Here is a 19,647-nt window from a genome sequence, read left to right as displayed (position 1 = left end):
AAATGGCTTAGCAGCCTATCGTTTTTTTCTGCTTTATTAATTGACGCTCCTGTGATCTGTGACTATCTGAAAGTAGATGCTTTTTTTCCCGGACAGACAGACCGGGCCGGCCCATGTGACACTCTGCAGCCCATTGGTTCTTTTCTTTACTGACATTAGGCTGGCCCAATCACAAACTCCTATTTTGGACTCCGTGTGAGCGTGCGCCGTCTGTGTGTATTTGTCAAAATAGTCGAGAGTCAGAGAGAAGAAACGCAAGGGAGGTGCAGAGAAATCGTGGGAAATACACCAGCGTTTCATTTTGCGGTTCTGAAAAGTTCTCTGTTCATTCTAGTACACGGCTAAAAGCGCAAATCACGTGACCACACACTCTCTGCCAAGACCTTCAGCCAGTAGTTCAGCGGGTGAGCATAAACCCCAGGTGAGAGTATAGTGCATGTCAGACAGTTCATCTGCTGGATGATCTCATCTCACTATAGTTGTTAAACGTGATATTGAATTCATCTTGTTGTCTCTATCTAACAACTCTTATGTCTTTTGAATCACTTGTTCTCAGTTAACTGTTTTGGCTGAGTGCAAAGATAAGTTAATATATTAATTTATGTAACCACATACACTGATTCTGCACATTGACTGATTGCTTACCTTTATCGTTTAAATTTAATGTACGTTATACTGTTATAATGGCCATTATTGATTATTAAAACTGATATTCTGCAAATGAGACAGGGTAAAGTTCATTCTTTTCAATGGAAATGAAAGGAGACAGTTATATTTAAGCCCTGTTTTGTTATAAATATTCAGAGTGAAGATGATGCACATATAAATATGCAGCTACACGAGGCTGTTTGGTGTCTGTTTATCATAATATCAAAATGAAACAAATTTGACTTATTTTATGTTTTCATTGTTTAGATAGTGAAACAGCAAGCAGGATGAGGTGAATGAGGTTAAAATGTAACTGTTCCCTTTGAAGATTTAGCCATGCATTAGCAGGCAGTTTTTGTTATGTTTATTATTGAATATAGGCTGAGTGAATAGTGTATTGAATAAGCTAAATTGGCTGTAGTGTATGAGTGTGTGTGAATGAGTGTGTATGGGTGATTTCAAATATTGGGCTGTGGCTGGAAAGGCATCTGCTGCATAAAACATGCTGGAATAGTTGGCAGTTCATTCCACTGCGGCAACCCCTGATAAATAAGGGACTTATGCGAAGAAAAATAAATGAATGAATAGTGTATTTTTTAGAACTCAACAAATATCTTTATGGACAGTATACAGAAATTAAATTGAGATTAAAGTTTGTATTTATTCATTTATTTATTTAACATACATGGCTTTTGTGTTTTATAGAATATGAGTTGATAAAAATATTGGACGTGCATAGATAGATAGCATTTTGATTGAATTTAGTGGGCCGCTCTGGACCAAAATGCCAGGGCCGATTTTTTGCCCCAGTCCAGCCCTGCCATTCATTATACTGGGGCATTAGGACTCACAGTCCACAGGTTGAGCGCCCCCTGCTGGCCTCACTAACACCACTTCCAACAGCAACCTAGTTTTCCCATGTGGTCTCCCATACTAACCAGGGTCAGCCCTGCTAAGGTTAATTGAGTAACTGGTCTTGGACTGCATGGTGATATGACACTGGCCATTACAATTACCACTACTACATTTCATGGTTCCTACACAATTTCCAATTAAAAATATTATAATATTTTTCCAGTATACATTTATTATACTGGAAAACATAAATGTTATACATACATTTCCAGACTTTTCTAAAAAGTTTTGGACCATAATTAACTTCTGATAAACATAAATGTTTTAAAATTCAACTACTGACATGTATGAAACATTTAAAAACTGTTGTCTGGAAATTATATTTAGAAATTTTATTTTGTTTTAGATTTTAGAAAACTATAAACAAGTATTTTTTAAAAGTCAATATTTTATCAAAGTAATTATTAAAGTATTTATTTATTATGTCATTATTAAAGTCAATATTTTTCATACTTTTCCAGATCTGGAAATTATTCACATCAAATTCCATCCTTTTCCATATTTTTCCAAACTGTGTAGGAACTACTCCTCCAACTAATAATAATTATCCAATAAATAAAAATTAATACATTCTTACTTTTTTTACATTCTGAAATATATGTTCAATTTTGGGCGTCACAATGGCGCAGTTGGCAGTAAAAAGGGTAGCAAAAAGGCTACAAGAAGGTCGCTGGTTCAAGCCTTGGCTAGGTCAGTTGGCATATCTGTGTTGAGTTTGCATTTTCTCCCCGTGCTCACATGGGTTTCCTCCGGGTGCTCCGGTTTCCCCCACAGTCCAAAGACATGCGCTATGGGTGAATTGAATAAACTGAATTGACCGTAGTGTTTGTGTGTGAATGAGTGCGTATGGGTGTTTCAAAGTATGGGGTTGCAGCTAGAAGGGCACCCTCTGTGTAAAACATGTGCTGGATAAGTTGGTGAATCATTCTGCTGTGGCGACCCCTGATGAATAAAGGGACTAAAGAAAAAAAAAAGATTGAATATTTAATTTTACCTCACATTTCTTAATTTTTATGTATTTAATTTCAAGTTTTGTTATTAAAATATTTTCGGGATAAAAATAATTTTAGTTTTAATTTTATTCTTTTTTAACAACTAAAAACTAAATATTTTTATTAGCAATCTGGTTTTAATTAACAATATGGCTATTTCTGCTATGGAAAGAAAGAACATTAAACAACTTTTAAAATAACATCAATGTCAGAAAATGATTTAATTTTCTCTAAACTACTCCCGTAACAAATTAAATAAACGCTCAAAGCATTGAGTCATATCACCATTACGCTGACATTCCAGTGCTTTGTGTGATCCCCTAAATATAGCCAAACAGTTTATAATGCAAGCTAATCATTAATAACAACAATGAATTACTTGATGGTTCTGCCCTCTTTTAGACACGACGAAGAGGTTTGCTCATCTCTGGTGCTCTTTGTATTATGGGTTGCTAAAACAGTGCCACTTCTGAGATCAATCTGAGCTAATAACTGCTTCAGCATACAGGGAAAACCTCTTGAAGGTTAGTACATTGTAAAATCAATCAAACGCATTAACCCATTGCTCCTGTTAACCCACTCCTAGTGTCTGAGATCTTAACAGAAACCAATCCCACAGTTACCATAAAAGACATCCTAAAGCATCAGAATCGATATTTAATGCCTTTACAAATTCATCAAATAGCAGAATTCACCTCAAAATGGCTTTAATCATGTGTTTTTTAAAAATGTGCTGAGAAGAATCTGTCCATTAGATTAAAAGCAATGTTCTCTCTATAACCATTAACCAACTCCAAATCTAACAGGACATTTTTATAGGCGGCAATAACAACAATGTCCTTAATGTAAGATTGGGCTATAAAACTCGTGACCACCTTCATCTCAGCTGCTATTCCAGAAGACATCAAATGCTATTCTTGTTGGTGAACCATGCTGCTTATTAAAAGGAGGAAGAGTCACTATAAAACACTCTCTCATATGTTTTCAGTTTTATTTCTTGGCTGTATGGAGGTTTTAATATGACCTTGGCTGAACTTAAACAGTTAAAGCCCCCGCTTCGCATTGTGGCCACATCACCAACCTGGGTGTGCATTATTTCCTAATAATACAATGGCCTGTTGTCAGTTATTCTTTGCTTCCTAACAAGATGGTACAAATCAGCATAAACTGCTACAGAATGCTAACCTTCCACACTACCTTTATAACCTTTACCTTCTATCTAACTTGTATTATCCATCAAGCTAGCTAATGGTTTGTGTCACATGATCCTTGCTAAAATGCAGTTATATAATGGACTGTCATTAAATGTTCATTGCACAAGCTATGCAAATCTTTTAAAGGGATAGTTGTCATTACTCTGTCATTATTTACTCATCCTCCACTTGCTCCAAACCTTTTTCAGTTTCTTTCTTCCGTTAGATATTGACTGCTTTTTGCAAATATTCTTCAAAGTATCTTCTTTCAAGAGTTCACACTAAGATATTGCTTGATAATAATAGCAGGTTTGGCATGCTGCCCCAGGAGAGAACCCTGAGCTCGGAGATAATTGAGCCCAGGGCTCCCGCCTGGTCAATGAGCATGTAAGTGGGTAGTTCAGGTAGATCAGGTAGTTCTTGCAAGCTCCCCCTGGTAAAGGAGAAAAGCGGCAGATGGGGGATTCTTCAAAAAACGAAGATAAGGCAGCAATGCTAGTCAGGTTTTTTATAGTGAGTTTGGAATGATCCAATTGGCTTACTAATGATTACAGATGAGAGACCAGTCACGATCAATAATATCACATGCTCCTCTAGAAATTAGTTTGCAAAATTTGAGTGTAAGGAAATGGTGAGGAAAAATGTTCATTTATTGTGAGAACTATCCTTTTAAATGACCTGTATTAATTTCCTCTGTTAATTTAAGCTTGAGTGTTTCTTTACTGAATCTTTGAAAGAAACATATTTTATCATTTATTTCAGGTATTCATTCAATTTCTTGTTTTAAATTTTCAAAAAAACATTATACATATTTCATCTTTTCAAATAAACAAACATAGTTTTTGTTCTTTGTAAACATCAATTTTACACAAAAACGCAACCCAGGCTCATTCTGAAAACCTACTGCTATATACATTTCTGAAGATTGCAAAGTTCATCACAGGAGGTTCATTTTTTTGCAGTTTTTGTATTCGTAAATCCACCAGAGGTCACTGTTGATGCTTTTTGAGATCTCAAATTTCTCTTGCGAGTGCCATTCGTGCCTGCTGTTCTTACGTAAATCCACCAGAGGCCGCTGTCGACTGACTGACTGACCAATCGGCTGACCCACCCTCCACCATTAAAACCAATAGTGTTTTTAAAAGCATCAAAAGCGTTCTTCACCGGACTCGAACCACGTCATTGTGGTCAACTCCTCTCTGTGTCTTAAGTTTGCTGATGGTGAGCCAACTGGGCAAACTGGTAACAGCGAGAAAGCCAACCATATGGAGTTAAGCAGTCAGCTGATAAGCGCGAAATATACTTCTCTATATATACTTTGCGATCTCCAGAAATGTTTAAAGGGCCATGGTTTCAGAATGAGCATGTTGCTACAAGGACTTATATAGGCTCCTGTATTGTTCATTTTTACATTAAAATTATTCAAAAAGAAAGAAAGAAAGAAAGAAAGAAAGAAAGAAAGAAAGAAAGAAAGAAAGAAAATGTGTATTTGTGATGATCAAAATGTTCACTGAGCAATACCTGGAACGCTGAATTTTAAATACATTTCTTGGAAAGATAAAGAAAATAACACTCTGCTTGGACACTTTGGACAAACTCACTATATCTATGAAAGGGTTAAAAAATGTTGCTCTGTCTTTCTTTTCTACAAAGTCCTCTTTTCATTCCCTTTACTCATATTCTCTGCTTCCGAAATCACAATATTCTGCAGTACTTGGTCCTGGCTGAGCCATAGGACCAAAGTTCGAATTTTTATTTTCAGTCACATCGAGTGAAACGTGAGTCTGGATGCAACCGAACGGATTGAGAAAGCTCAAGTCAAAGTCCTCCGCATGAGCAGAGAGCAGACTTAAACCGCATGGCTGTAGTGCTAAGCCACCCAAATGTTGCTCGCCTGGAAGAGCGTCACATTCCAGACATACCTCGAGGAAAAGAAATGTGTAGAATATGGAAAATAGCGAGTGCTGCGATTGACGCTTCAGGTTTGATGGATGCGGGCCATTCTAGAGTCTCTATGGAAACAGAAGCAGAGAGAGCTGTGCTTTCTGACACCTTTTCTGCATCGCCAATCATCAGTCTGATAATGAAGAAAGTGGGGAAAAATGCAGAGCTAAAGTGCTTCATGCCGGGATCAAGGCTGCAGCTTTCAGACAAAAATCTCCTTTCACTTCTCGCTGTGTATTCGCTTGTGTTGCACAAGGACAGGTTCAGTAGCAGACCCTCACAAACGTGACTCCAAATCCTTATATTTATAGCTTCCCAAAGCTGCTTTAATACAAACACTGGAATAAGCGGTAATGTTTAGGTGAACCTTTATGTTACTTTTTTAACTCTAGTAAATGCAGAATGTTTTTTGAGCTTAAACAACATCCTCAAAGTTATAACCTAAAGTTTAATGCAAAGGGAGATCTTTTCTTTGAACAAATTGGATTTTTAGGGTAAAAAACACAAATCTATGTAAAACAGTATACAGTTTGTCAGAATTATTACCCCTCCTGAATTATTAGCCCCCTGTATATTTCTCCCAATTCTCTTTGGGGAACTAAGATTTTTTCAACATATTTCTAAACATGATGGTTTTAATAACTTATTTGTAATAACTGATTTCTTTTATCTTTACCATGATGACAGTACATCATATTTTAGAAGATGTTTTTCGAAATACTAGTATTCAGCTTAAAGTGACATTTAAAGGCTTAACTAGGTTAATTAGGCAAGATAGGACAATGAAGCAAATCACCTTAAAACAATGGTTTGTTCTTTAGGGGGCTAATAATAATATTGAACTTAAAATGGTTTTAAAACATTAAAAACTGATTTTATTCTTAATGGAATAAACCAAATAAGACTTTTTTTCAGAAGAAAAAATTTTATAGGAAATACTGTAAAATTGTGGAAAATTGATGAAAATAAAAATGCACAGGAGGGCTAATAATATTGACTTCAGCTGTATAATATGTAATATTTCTCTATTATAGATCAGTGGTAAAAACTACAACACATTTCTTCCTGGGTTTGTGACATCACAAACCCTGTAATTTACATAAACCCCACCCTTTGGCATGACTGTTTTTTTTTTTAACAGTGTTATCGGTAAATATCCTGAAAATTTCCAGAACGACTTTACCAGTAAAAACAAAACAGCACTGTTCACACAGGCAAAGACATTACAGATTTTTTTCCGGAAAAAAACATTTACACATCCATTCCAAAATAGCAGTAAATTCTTACATCATTAACCAGAAATGAGTTCTAAATGGCTCCGCTTGTTTTTGTAAACATTTGACTCCTTTACTAACTCTGTGGATAGAGAAGTATTGTGAACAACTTCAATGAAATATAGAGGAACACTGTCGCATGTCGAGATGTACACACATATGTGTGTGTGCTGGTGCTCACTGGCTGCTTCACATGCACACGAGTCAAGCAACTGAAGGAAGCAGAGACAACAAACAACATCTTATCATAAGCTTATCATAAGCTTTTATATTCATAAACAGCGCTGATGTGAATGTGTCTGAATGCTCTGATTTGCTGGAGTAGACGTCTCATGTTCTAAGCGTGAACGCACTTGTTCCAATATTCATAATGTTACAAATTCGTTTTGCGGAAAATTGCCGGAACAAATTTACCCGTATTTTTAAAAAGGCCCTGTTCACACATGCCAGTATTTTTCCAGAAAGGTCTGTATGTGTGAAAGCGGCCACAGTCAAGCCTTAGAAGCTGATTGACAACCCATGTAAAGTGATTAATTGAGTTTAAGGTTTACTTTTAATTTGGATGTACTGTTATAATGTTAACAGGGGATTAAATATCAAGGGGGTAAATCTGGGAACCAGTGATTATTTTTACTTCTTCACTCCATCATTTTTGACATGCGCTGCCTTGGGAAAACAATAATTTACAATTTAGACAAATAACCAAAAAAAAAACACCCTACTTCAATCCCAAAGGAATGAACAAAATGCACTGGCTAAATACAGTATATATTCAAAGCAAACCTCCTCTCCGTGGGCTGAATTATTCTTAAAGATAATATTTAGTTTTCCCCTCCTAAGTCTATAGCAAACTTGTCACCATGCAACCAAATATTTAGTAGTCATTTATTTAAAAACATGAAAAAACAAGCGAAACTGTCATGATATGTACATAACTAATACTACTACTACTACTACTACTAATAATAATAACAATAATTCATACTCATAATAATTACGAATAATTTGTTGAATAATTTGTAGCTGGAATTAGTTCATTTACATTCATATAATTTTTTATTTTTATCCATTACAATTATAGTTCATATAATGCATTGTTTACTGTATTATTTATTTTTCTTTCCTATTAAATTCTATTTTTTCCAAACAAAGTTTCAGATTATGATTGTTTTTTTCCTAATTTTTGATTATTTTGCCTGTATCTTTGTGCAGAGGCATTTAAATGTACTGTAAATGAATTTGCATGTGGGTGTGTTTGTGCGTATGTGTTTTTTAACATAACATGACACAAGATACGGCCTGCCATTTTGACCAGGTCTTACTGGAAAAAGAGACAGTACTGTCTCAATGTGATCTCCTGGCTAAATAAAGGAAATAACAATAATAATAATAAAATAATAATAAAAAAAACAAAAATAATAATAATAATAAATGTGTATAATGACATAGGTATTACACAGGTATTACAAGGCAATGCTGAATTATGACATTGCTGATGTCGTCATTTTTCAAAAACAAAAAACAAAAAAAAAACATATAAATCACACAGAACGAGTTTTTTTTTTTTCAGAAAGTAAAACTGTACAGTTTCCGGTGAGGGTTGGGTTTAGGCGTACGGCTAAAGAAAATACAGTGCGTACTGTATAAAACCTATAATGTAATGGGCTGTCATGGAAACCTATGTAATGTCCCCACAATTCACAAAAGCCAACCTGTATATGTGTGTGTATGTTTTGTGCCTTAATCAGATGTCACTGAGCAGATGTCACTTTTGCACCACATTATAACCTAAAAAAAGAGTCTACTCATGCAAGCTTAACATCATGGTTCGTCTAGACCACTTAACCATAATAAAACATGGAATAATTCCCCAATACATCATTATAACAAAGCAAATCATAAGAATCCACCCATTATATTGCTGCATAAAACGCCAAATATTTTGCTAGGCCGAGATGGCAAACCACAGCGCTCAGACATCCTTAACTACAAAAATCTGAAAGGTCAAAACATCAATGAAGTAACTTATTTGCCAGGGGTGGAAAACACACACACAAATAATAGAAATGCGCCAATTAACAACGAGAAAATAAATAGCGGTGTACTTAAAATGCCTGTGTTGTTTTATGCAGATCATAAAGTTTTAGAGCGACGAACACTGGACGGGCACAACCATGTGCTTTTGTTTTGAAGAGGAGCCACAATGATGTCATCCCAACTTCACTGCAAAACCAGCGTGAGGGTAATTGTCGTTGTAATAGCAGAGCCCACTTAAAACAATCTGAAACCATTTGCGAAAAAACTACTGGAAACGTGGAAAGACTTGTGTTGCTGAATATTCTACCAGCTCTTGTGGCTACACACAACTTTTCACTTTCTGAGTTAAAGAGTGTGTTACTGCCGATTATGTCATTCTTAAGTGTCTTGTAAAAGGCTATATGGAATCAGCACGTTTCTAAATGGATTTTATTTAGATCTTTATGATAATGCATATAGTTGAAGATTACATTGGCATTATCATTTCTTCGTTTTGGTCATGTTCAACATTTTGTAGGCCAAGCATTGAATAAATAGGAGAAACAGAGACCTTTTGCATATTGGTGCTATAGTTAATATTGTAATTTGTTATATATACTGTATTTTTTTTTTTTTTTTATAAATGGGATGATAAATAAATAAATGATGGATAAATAAATTGGATGGATGATAAAATGGATGATGCCATTCATTCATTTTGGGTCTGTATTTTATTTTATTTTTTACATTAATTGAATGAAGTTTTATTCGGCAACGAATAATTAAAGTGATCAGAAATGAAACTAAATACATTTATAATGTTTTAACGATTAAAACTTCTAAAACTTAACAAAATGCATATATATATATTTTGAACGTTTGAATTTATTTTATTTATTTATCTATATTAATTTATTTGTCTTTAATTATTATCTATTTTTTAGCATCAAATCAGCTTTTCAGAATGTTTTTTACAGAATTAAATTCCCTCTTTTGTAATATTGTATATATATATATATATATATATATATATATATATATATATATATATATATATATATATATATATATATATATATATATATATATATTATACATTATTAATGGGCAAAGATTAATTACGACTAATCACATCTAAAATAAAAGTTAGTTTTGACATAATGGGCCCTATCATACATTCGGTGCAAAAAGGCATAAGACCAGTTTGGCGCGATTTGTTGCTATTTTCAGACCAACGCAGCCTTAATATTCCCGTTCTGTTAAAGGGAATGTGAGATGAGAACTCTGATAGGTTTAACGCATGTTATGCTCAAAATACACTCATAACTCATTAAGAGAATAAGCACAACCCTGTTAGACCATGCACCACAGCACAAACTGTATTTTTCCATCCTTAAAATAGCAAAAGTGTATTCAAACACACCCTTAATGCTTTTGCGCCATGCACTTTAGACTTTGCACCTAGATCGTTAAAATAGAGCTCAATGTATATGTGTATTATATATATTTATTATGTATATGTATATAAACACATATACATAAAAACACAATTTTACAAAATATTTTTTTACATAGATATTTAAATTGATATATTTTGTATTATATACATCTATGTTTTATACCTAATTTTTTAAATGTATGCATGTACATGTGTATTTAATAAATATACACAGTATACACACATATTTTAGGTCAAAACAAACTTTTGTTTTGGATGCGATTAATCGCCATTAAGTTTTGCCCAGCACTAATTATTAAAAGTTTTATACAATAAACATGTTATATCTATCTGGAATAAGAACTAACTACATTTTGAAACGTCTTGATCAAATAAGAGCAGTCTTAGTGGGCATTAGAGTCTTGCCAGAAAAAAACTTTTAAACAGTTTTTTAACAAAATCTATGTATATTAACACTATAACTAAATCAGTTATTTAACAGTTTCAGGGTGTTTTTCATTTTTACTTTTGTTGCATTATGGGTCCTTCTATGAAACATATATTGTTTCAAACTACTAAAATGTCAATAAAAGTCACTTTAATAAACGTCAGTGAAACTTTCAGCATTAAAAGTTGATGGAGCAGAGATTCCATGATGCAAATCGAAAGCATAAATAACTGGAAAACAGCCATGTATCTAAAAATAACTGCAACTGTTAATCAACACATTTTTTCTCCTTTTAATAACTTGAAGCAAAAAGCAAAACCAACTCTATGATGCATCGTTTCTAACCATAAATTTCCATCAAGAGCCCTTCACCAACATTCTTTACATGCGCTTTTCATATACAAGGTTATCTTTGATCTTTTGTCTCCCAGAACTCATTTCTGAAAGCTCAGTGTGTTCAAGAGGGCCTAACTGTACCTGAGAGAAATGGAGGTCCCGTTGACAGACTCAGAGCACTGTCTGCTTGGGCTAAAGCCCCCCTGCCGGGCATAACGCTCATCTCCACAGCACAGGATCATGAGGAAGGCTCTGCGAAAAGCCCGGTTCAGAAAAGCATACAGGAACGGATTCAAGCCCGAGTTGATGTAACCCAACCAGAGCCAAGCGGTCCACATCTGCCAGGGCACGCTGTAGTTGATGAAAGGATCCACCACGTTGGTGACAAAGAAGGGAGCCCAGCACAGGCAGAAGCAGCCCATGATCACAGCCAGAGTCTTAGCCGCTTTGGTCTCATTCTTGATGCGACTGGAACCGTGCTGGTCATTGTTGGGGTAAGTGGAAGTAGGAGCCGAACCAGCCCGATGGAGAGAGCCGATTCGCCGAGCATGTCCCATGGCGGTGACATAGATCCGCTGATAGGCCAGAACCATTAAAACTAGAGGCACATAGAAAGCCACAGCTGAACACACCAGGGCATATGGCTGGTTCACCATGAATACACAAGTTGAGTTACGAGATGAGTTCAGTTTTCTTTGTTCGATCTGTAAAATTCAAAGTGCACAAAAATGATTAATATTGCATTCTACACCAAAAACGGATAATCAACTTAATATTTATATCAATGGTTGATATTACATCTACATTATTTTGTTAATAAAATGCTACTGTATAATCAAAACTTTTAATGCTAATTAGGGCATTCAGAGATTACAACTTGCAGTATGTTGGGATCTGTTGAATTAAACAATAAATTAGATGATGTAAAAGGTCAGCCACATACTCTGTAAAAAGTGATTAGCTGACTTAAAAACATTGCATTACTTAAGAACAAGATGAGTAAACACATTGCTTTAAAATTATAAGGTAAATGAACTATGTGCAATAAAATTAAGTTAGACAGTTAAGTCAACTTTAGAGTTGTAAGTTACAATGAGTTTATTTACTTGAAGTAAAATACTTATCACTTTTTACAGTGTATCAAGATAATAGAAAAAAACGTGCTATTTATTACATTGTAATGTCACTATTAAGAAAATAAACAGATTTATTAATAATGTTTGAAGGTAAACCATGGCATTAACTCATTCCAATAATTTATTCACATATTTATTGTGCATGTAAACATACTCAAACAATTCAGGAAAGTGGTCAAAAATGGATAAAAGAAACGGATTAAATCACCATGCATTAATGAAAAAGTGTCCTGCATCTTCCTGTGATTTAACATCAAGTGCAAAAAACATGCAAACTATTTTTAATTGCTAAAATCTTAAAAAAAATATATATATATTTTTAATTCTTCCTAATATTGCTTAAAACTGCCAAAAACTGCATTTAGACCATTCTACATCATAAATAAATCATTAAATTTTTTTGAAAACATCTACACAAATCAAAATTTGTCAGTTGCATGTGAGGCTAGAGTGTGGTGACAGAGAGAGCTTAACGTGCTGCAATTTAAAAAAAAAACGCATGCAGTTACATAAAACACCAGCAAATTACGAAAAGATCTTCATCGAATTGACAGTACATGTGCTGCAAATCCTCACAATGCACAGACATAAAAAAAAAAACGCTGCATTTTCTCACAATGCAAACAATGAAAACGTAACGAATAACCGTGACCTAAATAACTGAATCTGTCATGTTTTAGGTCCCCTTAAAACATTTTCATTGTGTTCCAAGCTATTTGAAACTGCATCATGTTTTATTAATTTGTTTGAGCTTTGTGAAAATACAGCACATTTTTAAAAAATGTGTTTGCGTTGTGAGGATTTGCAGCACGTGTACTGTCAAACAGTGAAGATCTTTTTTCAATTTGCTGGTCTTTTCTGTAATTGCACTTGTTTTCTTAAATTGAAGCACCTTAAGCTCTCTCAGCCACCGTACAAGAGAGATTTCTTTTTAAAAACACTTTTTTATTGTAGCCAAGTTAAACATTTAGTTAATTACTAAAGCTTTAAGAAATTACAAAAGCAAAACAACAATCCTTTCTTACAAAGCTCTCGATTCCAATGGTATTCCAGCTCTGCATGATGGGAAGAAAAGAGATGAAAAACGGGATGACCCAACATCCGACCAGCATCAGCGAGACTCTCACAGGTGTCATCTTGTTATTATACACCAGAGGCTGACAGCAAATCGCATAGTACCTGGCCAAGACATGAAGAGCGAACATTTCAAGATTGATTAATGACTGTGTCAGGCAATACGGTGCATTTGTAATCAATGCGTCCCTGCGTACTATGCTCTGATATACCCTGATGATTCGGCAGATTTTTCTTTATAGTGATGTGAGTTATGTACAACCAGAAAGTATGCGATCGTGAGGCCAAAGACATAATGAGTCATGAGGAATCATACAAACTTGGTTGCACAGTGGATGGATTAGAAGAGAGAGAAAGTGAGAGATAGAGAGACAAAAAATTAGTCATGTTATTGCCATATTGGACCAGGTGCAGCACGTAAATCACAGCTGCTCTCTGTCAGGCTAAGAGAGCTGCGGTCGTCCTAATGGGTGAGCATGAGAAAATTTGCATATGTAATGCAGCAAATTACACATAATTAGCTGACAACCTGACAAGCTCCTGGAGTTAGTGTCAAGGCATAAACTATGTGTTTCTTTTTTTGCATGTGTGTGCACGTGCGTTTTTGAATGTACAGTTCCCTCTGTGATTGAGTCCTATATGTAAAACATCTGTCCAATCAAAGAATTTAATAAACAGACGAAATATACAATTTAACCTGTCAATACAGGCCAGATATTAGCGATTTTAATCTATTAATAAGTCTGAATGTTGTTTTTAAAAAAAAATTATAATAAAAATTAAGGGCGGCACTGTTGCCTCACAGCAAGAAGGTCGCTGGTTTGAGTCCCGGCTGGGTCAGTTGGCATTTCTGTGTGGGGCTTGCATGTTTTCATGTTCGGATAGGTTTCCTCTGGGTGCTCCGGTATCCCCCACAGTCCAAAGACATGCGTTATAAGCGAATTGGATATTATCCCGACTTTTATTTATTCTGTACTCAAACATGTGTTAGAGCACATTTCAAATTCATTTTATTTAGATATATGCAGACGACACTATGATTGTAAGCCTCCTTCAAGGAGATGAAAAAAGTCCCATAGTGGATCATTTTGTTCAGTGGTGTGATGAGTCAAATCTAAAACTTAATATAAAAAAACTAAGGACATGATTATTTTTTTAAGAAGGAATCACACAACAGCTGAAGTGACTTATATCAGTGGTCAAACAGCAGAATGCGTGGAGAACTACAAATATTTGGGTACCATTACAGACTTTTTTTAAAACTTTGAGGCAAACGGTGATGCTGTGTGCAAGAGCATCAGCGCCTTTGTCTCAGGAAACTATTATGCTTTTACATTGGTCCCAATTTACTTAATTTTTTTATTGTGCTTTTACTGAGTTTATTCTATCCTTTGCTCTGTTGGCATGGTTTGGAAGTATGTCCCTTAAAAACAGGAATAGACTGAGCCAGGTTTTTAGGTGGTTTAGCAGGTTAATTGGTGAATCCCAGTATAGTAGGCAGGTTTTACGGACAGCCCAGAACATTATTAGCTCTAGCTCTTGTTCTATGTCTGAGGAGTTCGGGTCGAAGGCTTTTTAGTAAGACAAAACGTTACAGGAATAGCTTTGTCCCATCATCTATTGTCGTTCTGAATAAATTGCAATATTTCACAATGCACTTTAGTATGTGAACTGTATATGTGGGTATGTACAGTGCATCCGCAAAGTATTCATAGCACTTTTTATACATTTTTTTATGTTACAGTCCTATTCCAAAATGGATTCAATTCATTAATTTCCCAAAAAATCTACACACAATACCCCATGACGTCAATGTGAAAAAAGATTTTTTGAAATTGTTGTAAATTTATTAAAAACAAAAAACCTGAAAAATCACATGTACATAAGTATTCACAGCCTTTGTCATGATAAAAGGATCCTCAAAAGAAATTTCTGCTGCTCTGAAAGTTACAATGAGCACAGTGGCCTCTATCATTTGTAAGTGGAAGATGATTGGAACCACCAAGACTTTTCCTAGAGCTGGCCGGCCAGCTGATCGGTGATCGGTGAATGTGATTTTTCATATTTGTTTTATTTTTAATATATTTGCAACAATTTAAAAAAATCTTTTTTTTACATTGTCATTATAGGGTATTATGTGTAGAATTTTGAGGGTATAAATAAATTTGATCCATTTTGGAATAAGGCTGTAACATGAAAAAAAGCACTAGGAATACTTTCTGGATTCACTGTATATGTGGGATTTAATTGTTTGTATCAAATGCCAAACTCATTCATTCATTTTCTTGTCAGCTTAGTCTCTTTATTAATCCGGGGTCGCCACAGTGGAATGAACCGCCAACTTATCCAGCAAGTTTTTAAGCAGCGGATGCCCTTCCAGCCGCAATCATCTCTGGGAAACATTCACACACACACACACACACTCATACACTACAGACAATTTAACCTACCCAATTCACCTGTACTGCATGTCTTTGGACTGTGGGGGAAACCGGAGCACCCGGAGGAAACCCACGCGAACGCAGGGAGAAAATGCAAACTCCACACAGAAACGCCAACTGAGCCGAGGCTCGAACCAGCAACCCAGCGACCTTCTTGCTGTGAGGCAACAGCACTACCTACTGCGCCACTGCGTCGCTCGATAACAGACATAGAAAAGCAAAATTATTAGCCCTTCTGTATTATTTAAATTCTTTGTCAAATAATTAACAGAGCAAGGACATTTTTAAAGTATTTCCTACAATATATATATTTTTCTTCAGTAGAGAGGCTCAGTTCTTTTAGTTTGGCTGGAAATTTTATAAATATATTTTAAGGTCATTATTATTAGCTCCCTTGCAATATATATATATATATATATATATATATATATATATATATAATTTTTTTTTTCAATTGTCTCCAGAACAAATTACTCACCTTGATCTTTTTAGAAAGAAAAAAATGCAACATCCAATCAAGCAAATAGAACTCCTGTCCCGAAACCATTAAACGCAAGATAACATGCTCTAATTTAAGCCCTCTTTTCTCAATATTGCCATGGCAACACAAGCAGTTATTTGTGTAGGGCAACATTAGTCATGTTTTGTTTCTATACTGGCTTCATGAATGCCCTCACCTGTCCAGAGCAATGCAGCACAGATGCAGAATGGACGCAGTGGTCAGCAGCACATCCAGTGAGGTTCGCACCAGGCAGAACGTCTCTCCATAATTCCACTTCCCTGTGGTTAACTCAATGGCTGCCAGTGGCATCACAACCAGGGCAACTAGAAGGTCTGCAAATGCCAGCGATACAATGAAGAAGTTGGTCTTCTTCTTCCTATATTTGGAACAATAGTTAAACCAAACAATCATTAATACCTGTATAAACAGCTGGAGTCAAAATTATTAGCCTGATTTTTTTTTATCAAATATTTCCCAAACGATGTATTACAGATCAAGGAATTTTTCACAGTATTTCCTATAATATTTTTTTCTTCTGGAGAAAGTCTTACTTGTTTTATTTCAGCAACAATAAAGCAGTTTAAATAATTTTTTTTACTATTTTAAGTAAAAAAAATTTAGTTAATTTTAAGTTAATATTTTTTCATTGTCTACAAAACAAACCATCACTATACAATGATTTACCTAATTAACCTAGCCTGTAATTAGCCTAATTAACCTAGTTTAGCCTTTAAATTGCAGACTTTAAATTGTGTTCATAAACAAAAATAGCGTTTGTATGTAAAAAATACCAACATTAAAGCTATTTCCTGACAATTAATGGTGTTAAAAATGTTTTTAATTTAAATGTAATGATATAAGTGAAAGAGCTTTCTTTCTTCTAACCAATGCAATCAATCTTTCTATATTTTCTATAGATTTTTGAGAAATGTCTTAAACTTAATCAATTCATGCAACAAAAAAAAATTGAATAAAATCATGTATATATAAAGATTATGGAAAAAATTTATTTATAATTAAAACATGAAACTAGTAGTTGGTGAATCTTTAGAGAGTGAGTCACAGAATCATTAACTCAAAGCAGTAGATTCATTCAATAATGAAACTCCGCTGTGTTGCTTGGAAACACACAACAGTCCTGCTATGGATTTGTTAGGAACTGTATTTGCTGCCGAATATTAATGTATTTTTTAATGAACAAATATATCATGCTATCATGTTCTTTTGAAAAAGGACTGGGAGCACAATCTTATTTGAATTTAAAGTGAAAGACACCAAAATTGCACAATTTGGATCAAAGCCCAAAAGAGGTAGTTTCAAAGAGTTGTAAAAAAAAAAATGCGTGGGATATTTTGAGCTTAAATTTCACTTTTACACTAGGGGCATCCGAACTGAGATTACATCTTGTAAAAAGAGACATAATAGGTTCCCTTTAAATACTTTTTGCAAAAAGTAAACTAGCACTTTTATTTATTAACTGTTGTGAGACAGTTCCACATTCATTTAATCAATGATAACAACACTATTTATTTAGAAAAAAAACATATTGATTAAATTTATCAAACAAATTTTTAAAGTTCAATACTTAATCTCAACAAGTATGTATATCTGGCAACACATCACAAAAACACTTAAAAATAAAGAGCCTTTAATAGAAATTATATTTTCTTCTAACATCTTACATTTTAAGGAGCATTTTTAGCTTAGAAGCCAATCGTCCAATTACATTTGGACCCTTAACAAGTGGGAGGCACATGTGCAAACTAATCTAATTCCTACACCATTCACTAGATTTGGATGTAAATACCTTTAAATTAAAGCTGACAGTCTGCAGTTAAAGCACTTGTTGTTTGTTTCATATCAAATCGATTGTGTTGGTGTATAAAACCAAAAATGTTAGAATTGTGTTGATGTCCAAATATTTATGGACCTAACTGTGTATGTAATTTGAAAATGTACACTGACAAAGCAAATTTAAAGATAATGTATACTGCATAAAAAGCATCATTACCTTAGCTGTCTGTCTTTACAGAGTGCCACCATCACAAGCAAATTACCAAGTGCGGTCATTATAATGATGGTCACCAGGACAATAGACAGCGTTATCCTCGAAGTGTGTTTAGACACAACTTCATCGACTGAACTGTTGACAAAAAAAAGATGCAGATTATGAAATATCATATTCATATCATATAAAACATCGACTTATTGATGTAAATATCTAGGCTCTTACTCTTCCGCTGAGTCTGATGCTGTGGCCATGACTGGTCATCTGTATACAAGTGGTCAGCGAGAGATTGGTTCACACAAGACACTGCAGTCCCTCTCCTGTGGGACAAACACAAGTATTTTAGGTTCTCACATCCTGAGCTCAATCATACTCTGTCAGGAGAAGTGCTAAAGTGAGAGCAGTGGGACTAAACCATCAGCACATTTAGAAATGAAACACAGGCTTCTGGGATATAAAATGCAAAAATGAGCCATGATAAGTTTCTGACCTCCTTTTGTTCCTGTTTTCCAATGAAGCTGAAGTTCTTAAGTATTAACCATTGCATGCTATTAAGCATCTTGGGGGCTAAACCACGAATTTGAGGTTTGCTTTGTTAAGTCTTCACAACTGTATTTAGGAAATAAAAGTAGTATGTTCCATTGTGAACTACGTGCAATGCAATATGTTTTAAAATAAATGCAGTACAATATATAGTTTCAACATCTATTTTGCAATGTGCAAATCTGCGATAATCACATTCAACAAAAATTGCACCATACACTTTTACCCATACTGTGTGTGCCTTGCCCTGTTGGTAGTTCTTGTAAGCTGTGCATTGTATATTAGGGTAATTTGAGTTTGATCTTGATTTCTTTTTGTAATTTGGGCCCTTTGGGCTCTGTGTTTGAATCTTTGCCTCATCTCTCTGCCAAATATGCTGACAAATTAAACATTATTTTAAAAAAGTTATAAATGATAACAGACTGTACACATCTCCAAAAATAAAATGTTTAATGGCCGTAGAACTTGCAGTATCACTGTAGTCATGATAATACAGTCTCTAGATAAATGATTGTAAACAGGATTTCATGTTTCATGAGATACAGCGTTAGAAATATGGATTTTATAACCAATGGTATTTAATGATTTATATCATCACTGGAGTCATGGTCAAAACAGCCTCTAAATAGATTCAATCAAATATATATTTTTTTAAACAATTAATTTTACTTAAAAATAGTGATGCATCAGATTAAATTAACAAAACCCACCGTCATAAGATGTTAATATTAAGTTAAAT

General features: G+C 34.5%; 1 protein-coding gene across 8 annotated transcripts in view; it reads right to left on the bottom strand.

Annotated features, from left to right (window-relative positions):
* The window catches only part of si:dkey-247m21.3, a 75,336-nt gene that overhangs the window by 31,156 nt on the left and 24,533 nt on the right, over positions 1–19,647 (bottom strand). For 4 of the 8 annotated variants that reach the window (XM_017352848.4, XM_073935224.1, XM_073935222.1 and 1 more), the window contains 5 exons: positions 18,591–18,685; positions 18,369–18,500; positions 16,533–16,733; positions 13,366–13,519; positions 11,346–11,908 (listed from right to left, as the gene is read on the bottom strand). In XM_017352848.4, coding sequence (XP_017208337.2) covers positions 11,346–11,908; positions 13,366–13,519; positions 16,533–16,733; positions 18,369–18,500; positions 18,591–18,619 — 1,079 coding nt within the window. In that variant the 5' untranslated portion in view covers positions 18,620–18,685. Of the gene's footprint in view, positions 1–10,614; positions 11,909–13,365; positions 13,520–15,864; positions 15,928–16,532; positions 16,734–18,368; positions 18,501–18,590; positions 18,686–19,647 lie in introns of those variants that run through there. The other 4 variants (XM_073935226.1, XM_073935225.1, XM_073935227.1 and 1 more) reach the window with 2 other exon arrangements.

This window comes from Danio rerio, chromosome 21 (genome assembly GCF_049306965.1).
Source record: "Danio rerio strain Tuebingen ecotype United States chromosome 21, GRCz12tu, whole genome shotgun sequence".
In the NCBI taxonomy this organism is placed as follows: Eukaryota; Metazoa; Chordata; class Actinopteri; order Cypriniformes; family Danionidae; genus Danio; species Danio rerio.
This window is presented reverse-complemented; position numbering and strand designations above follow the sequence as displayed.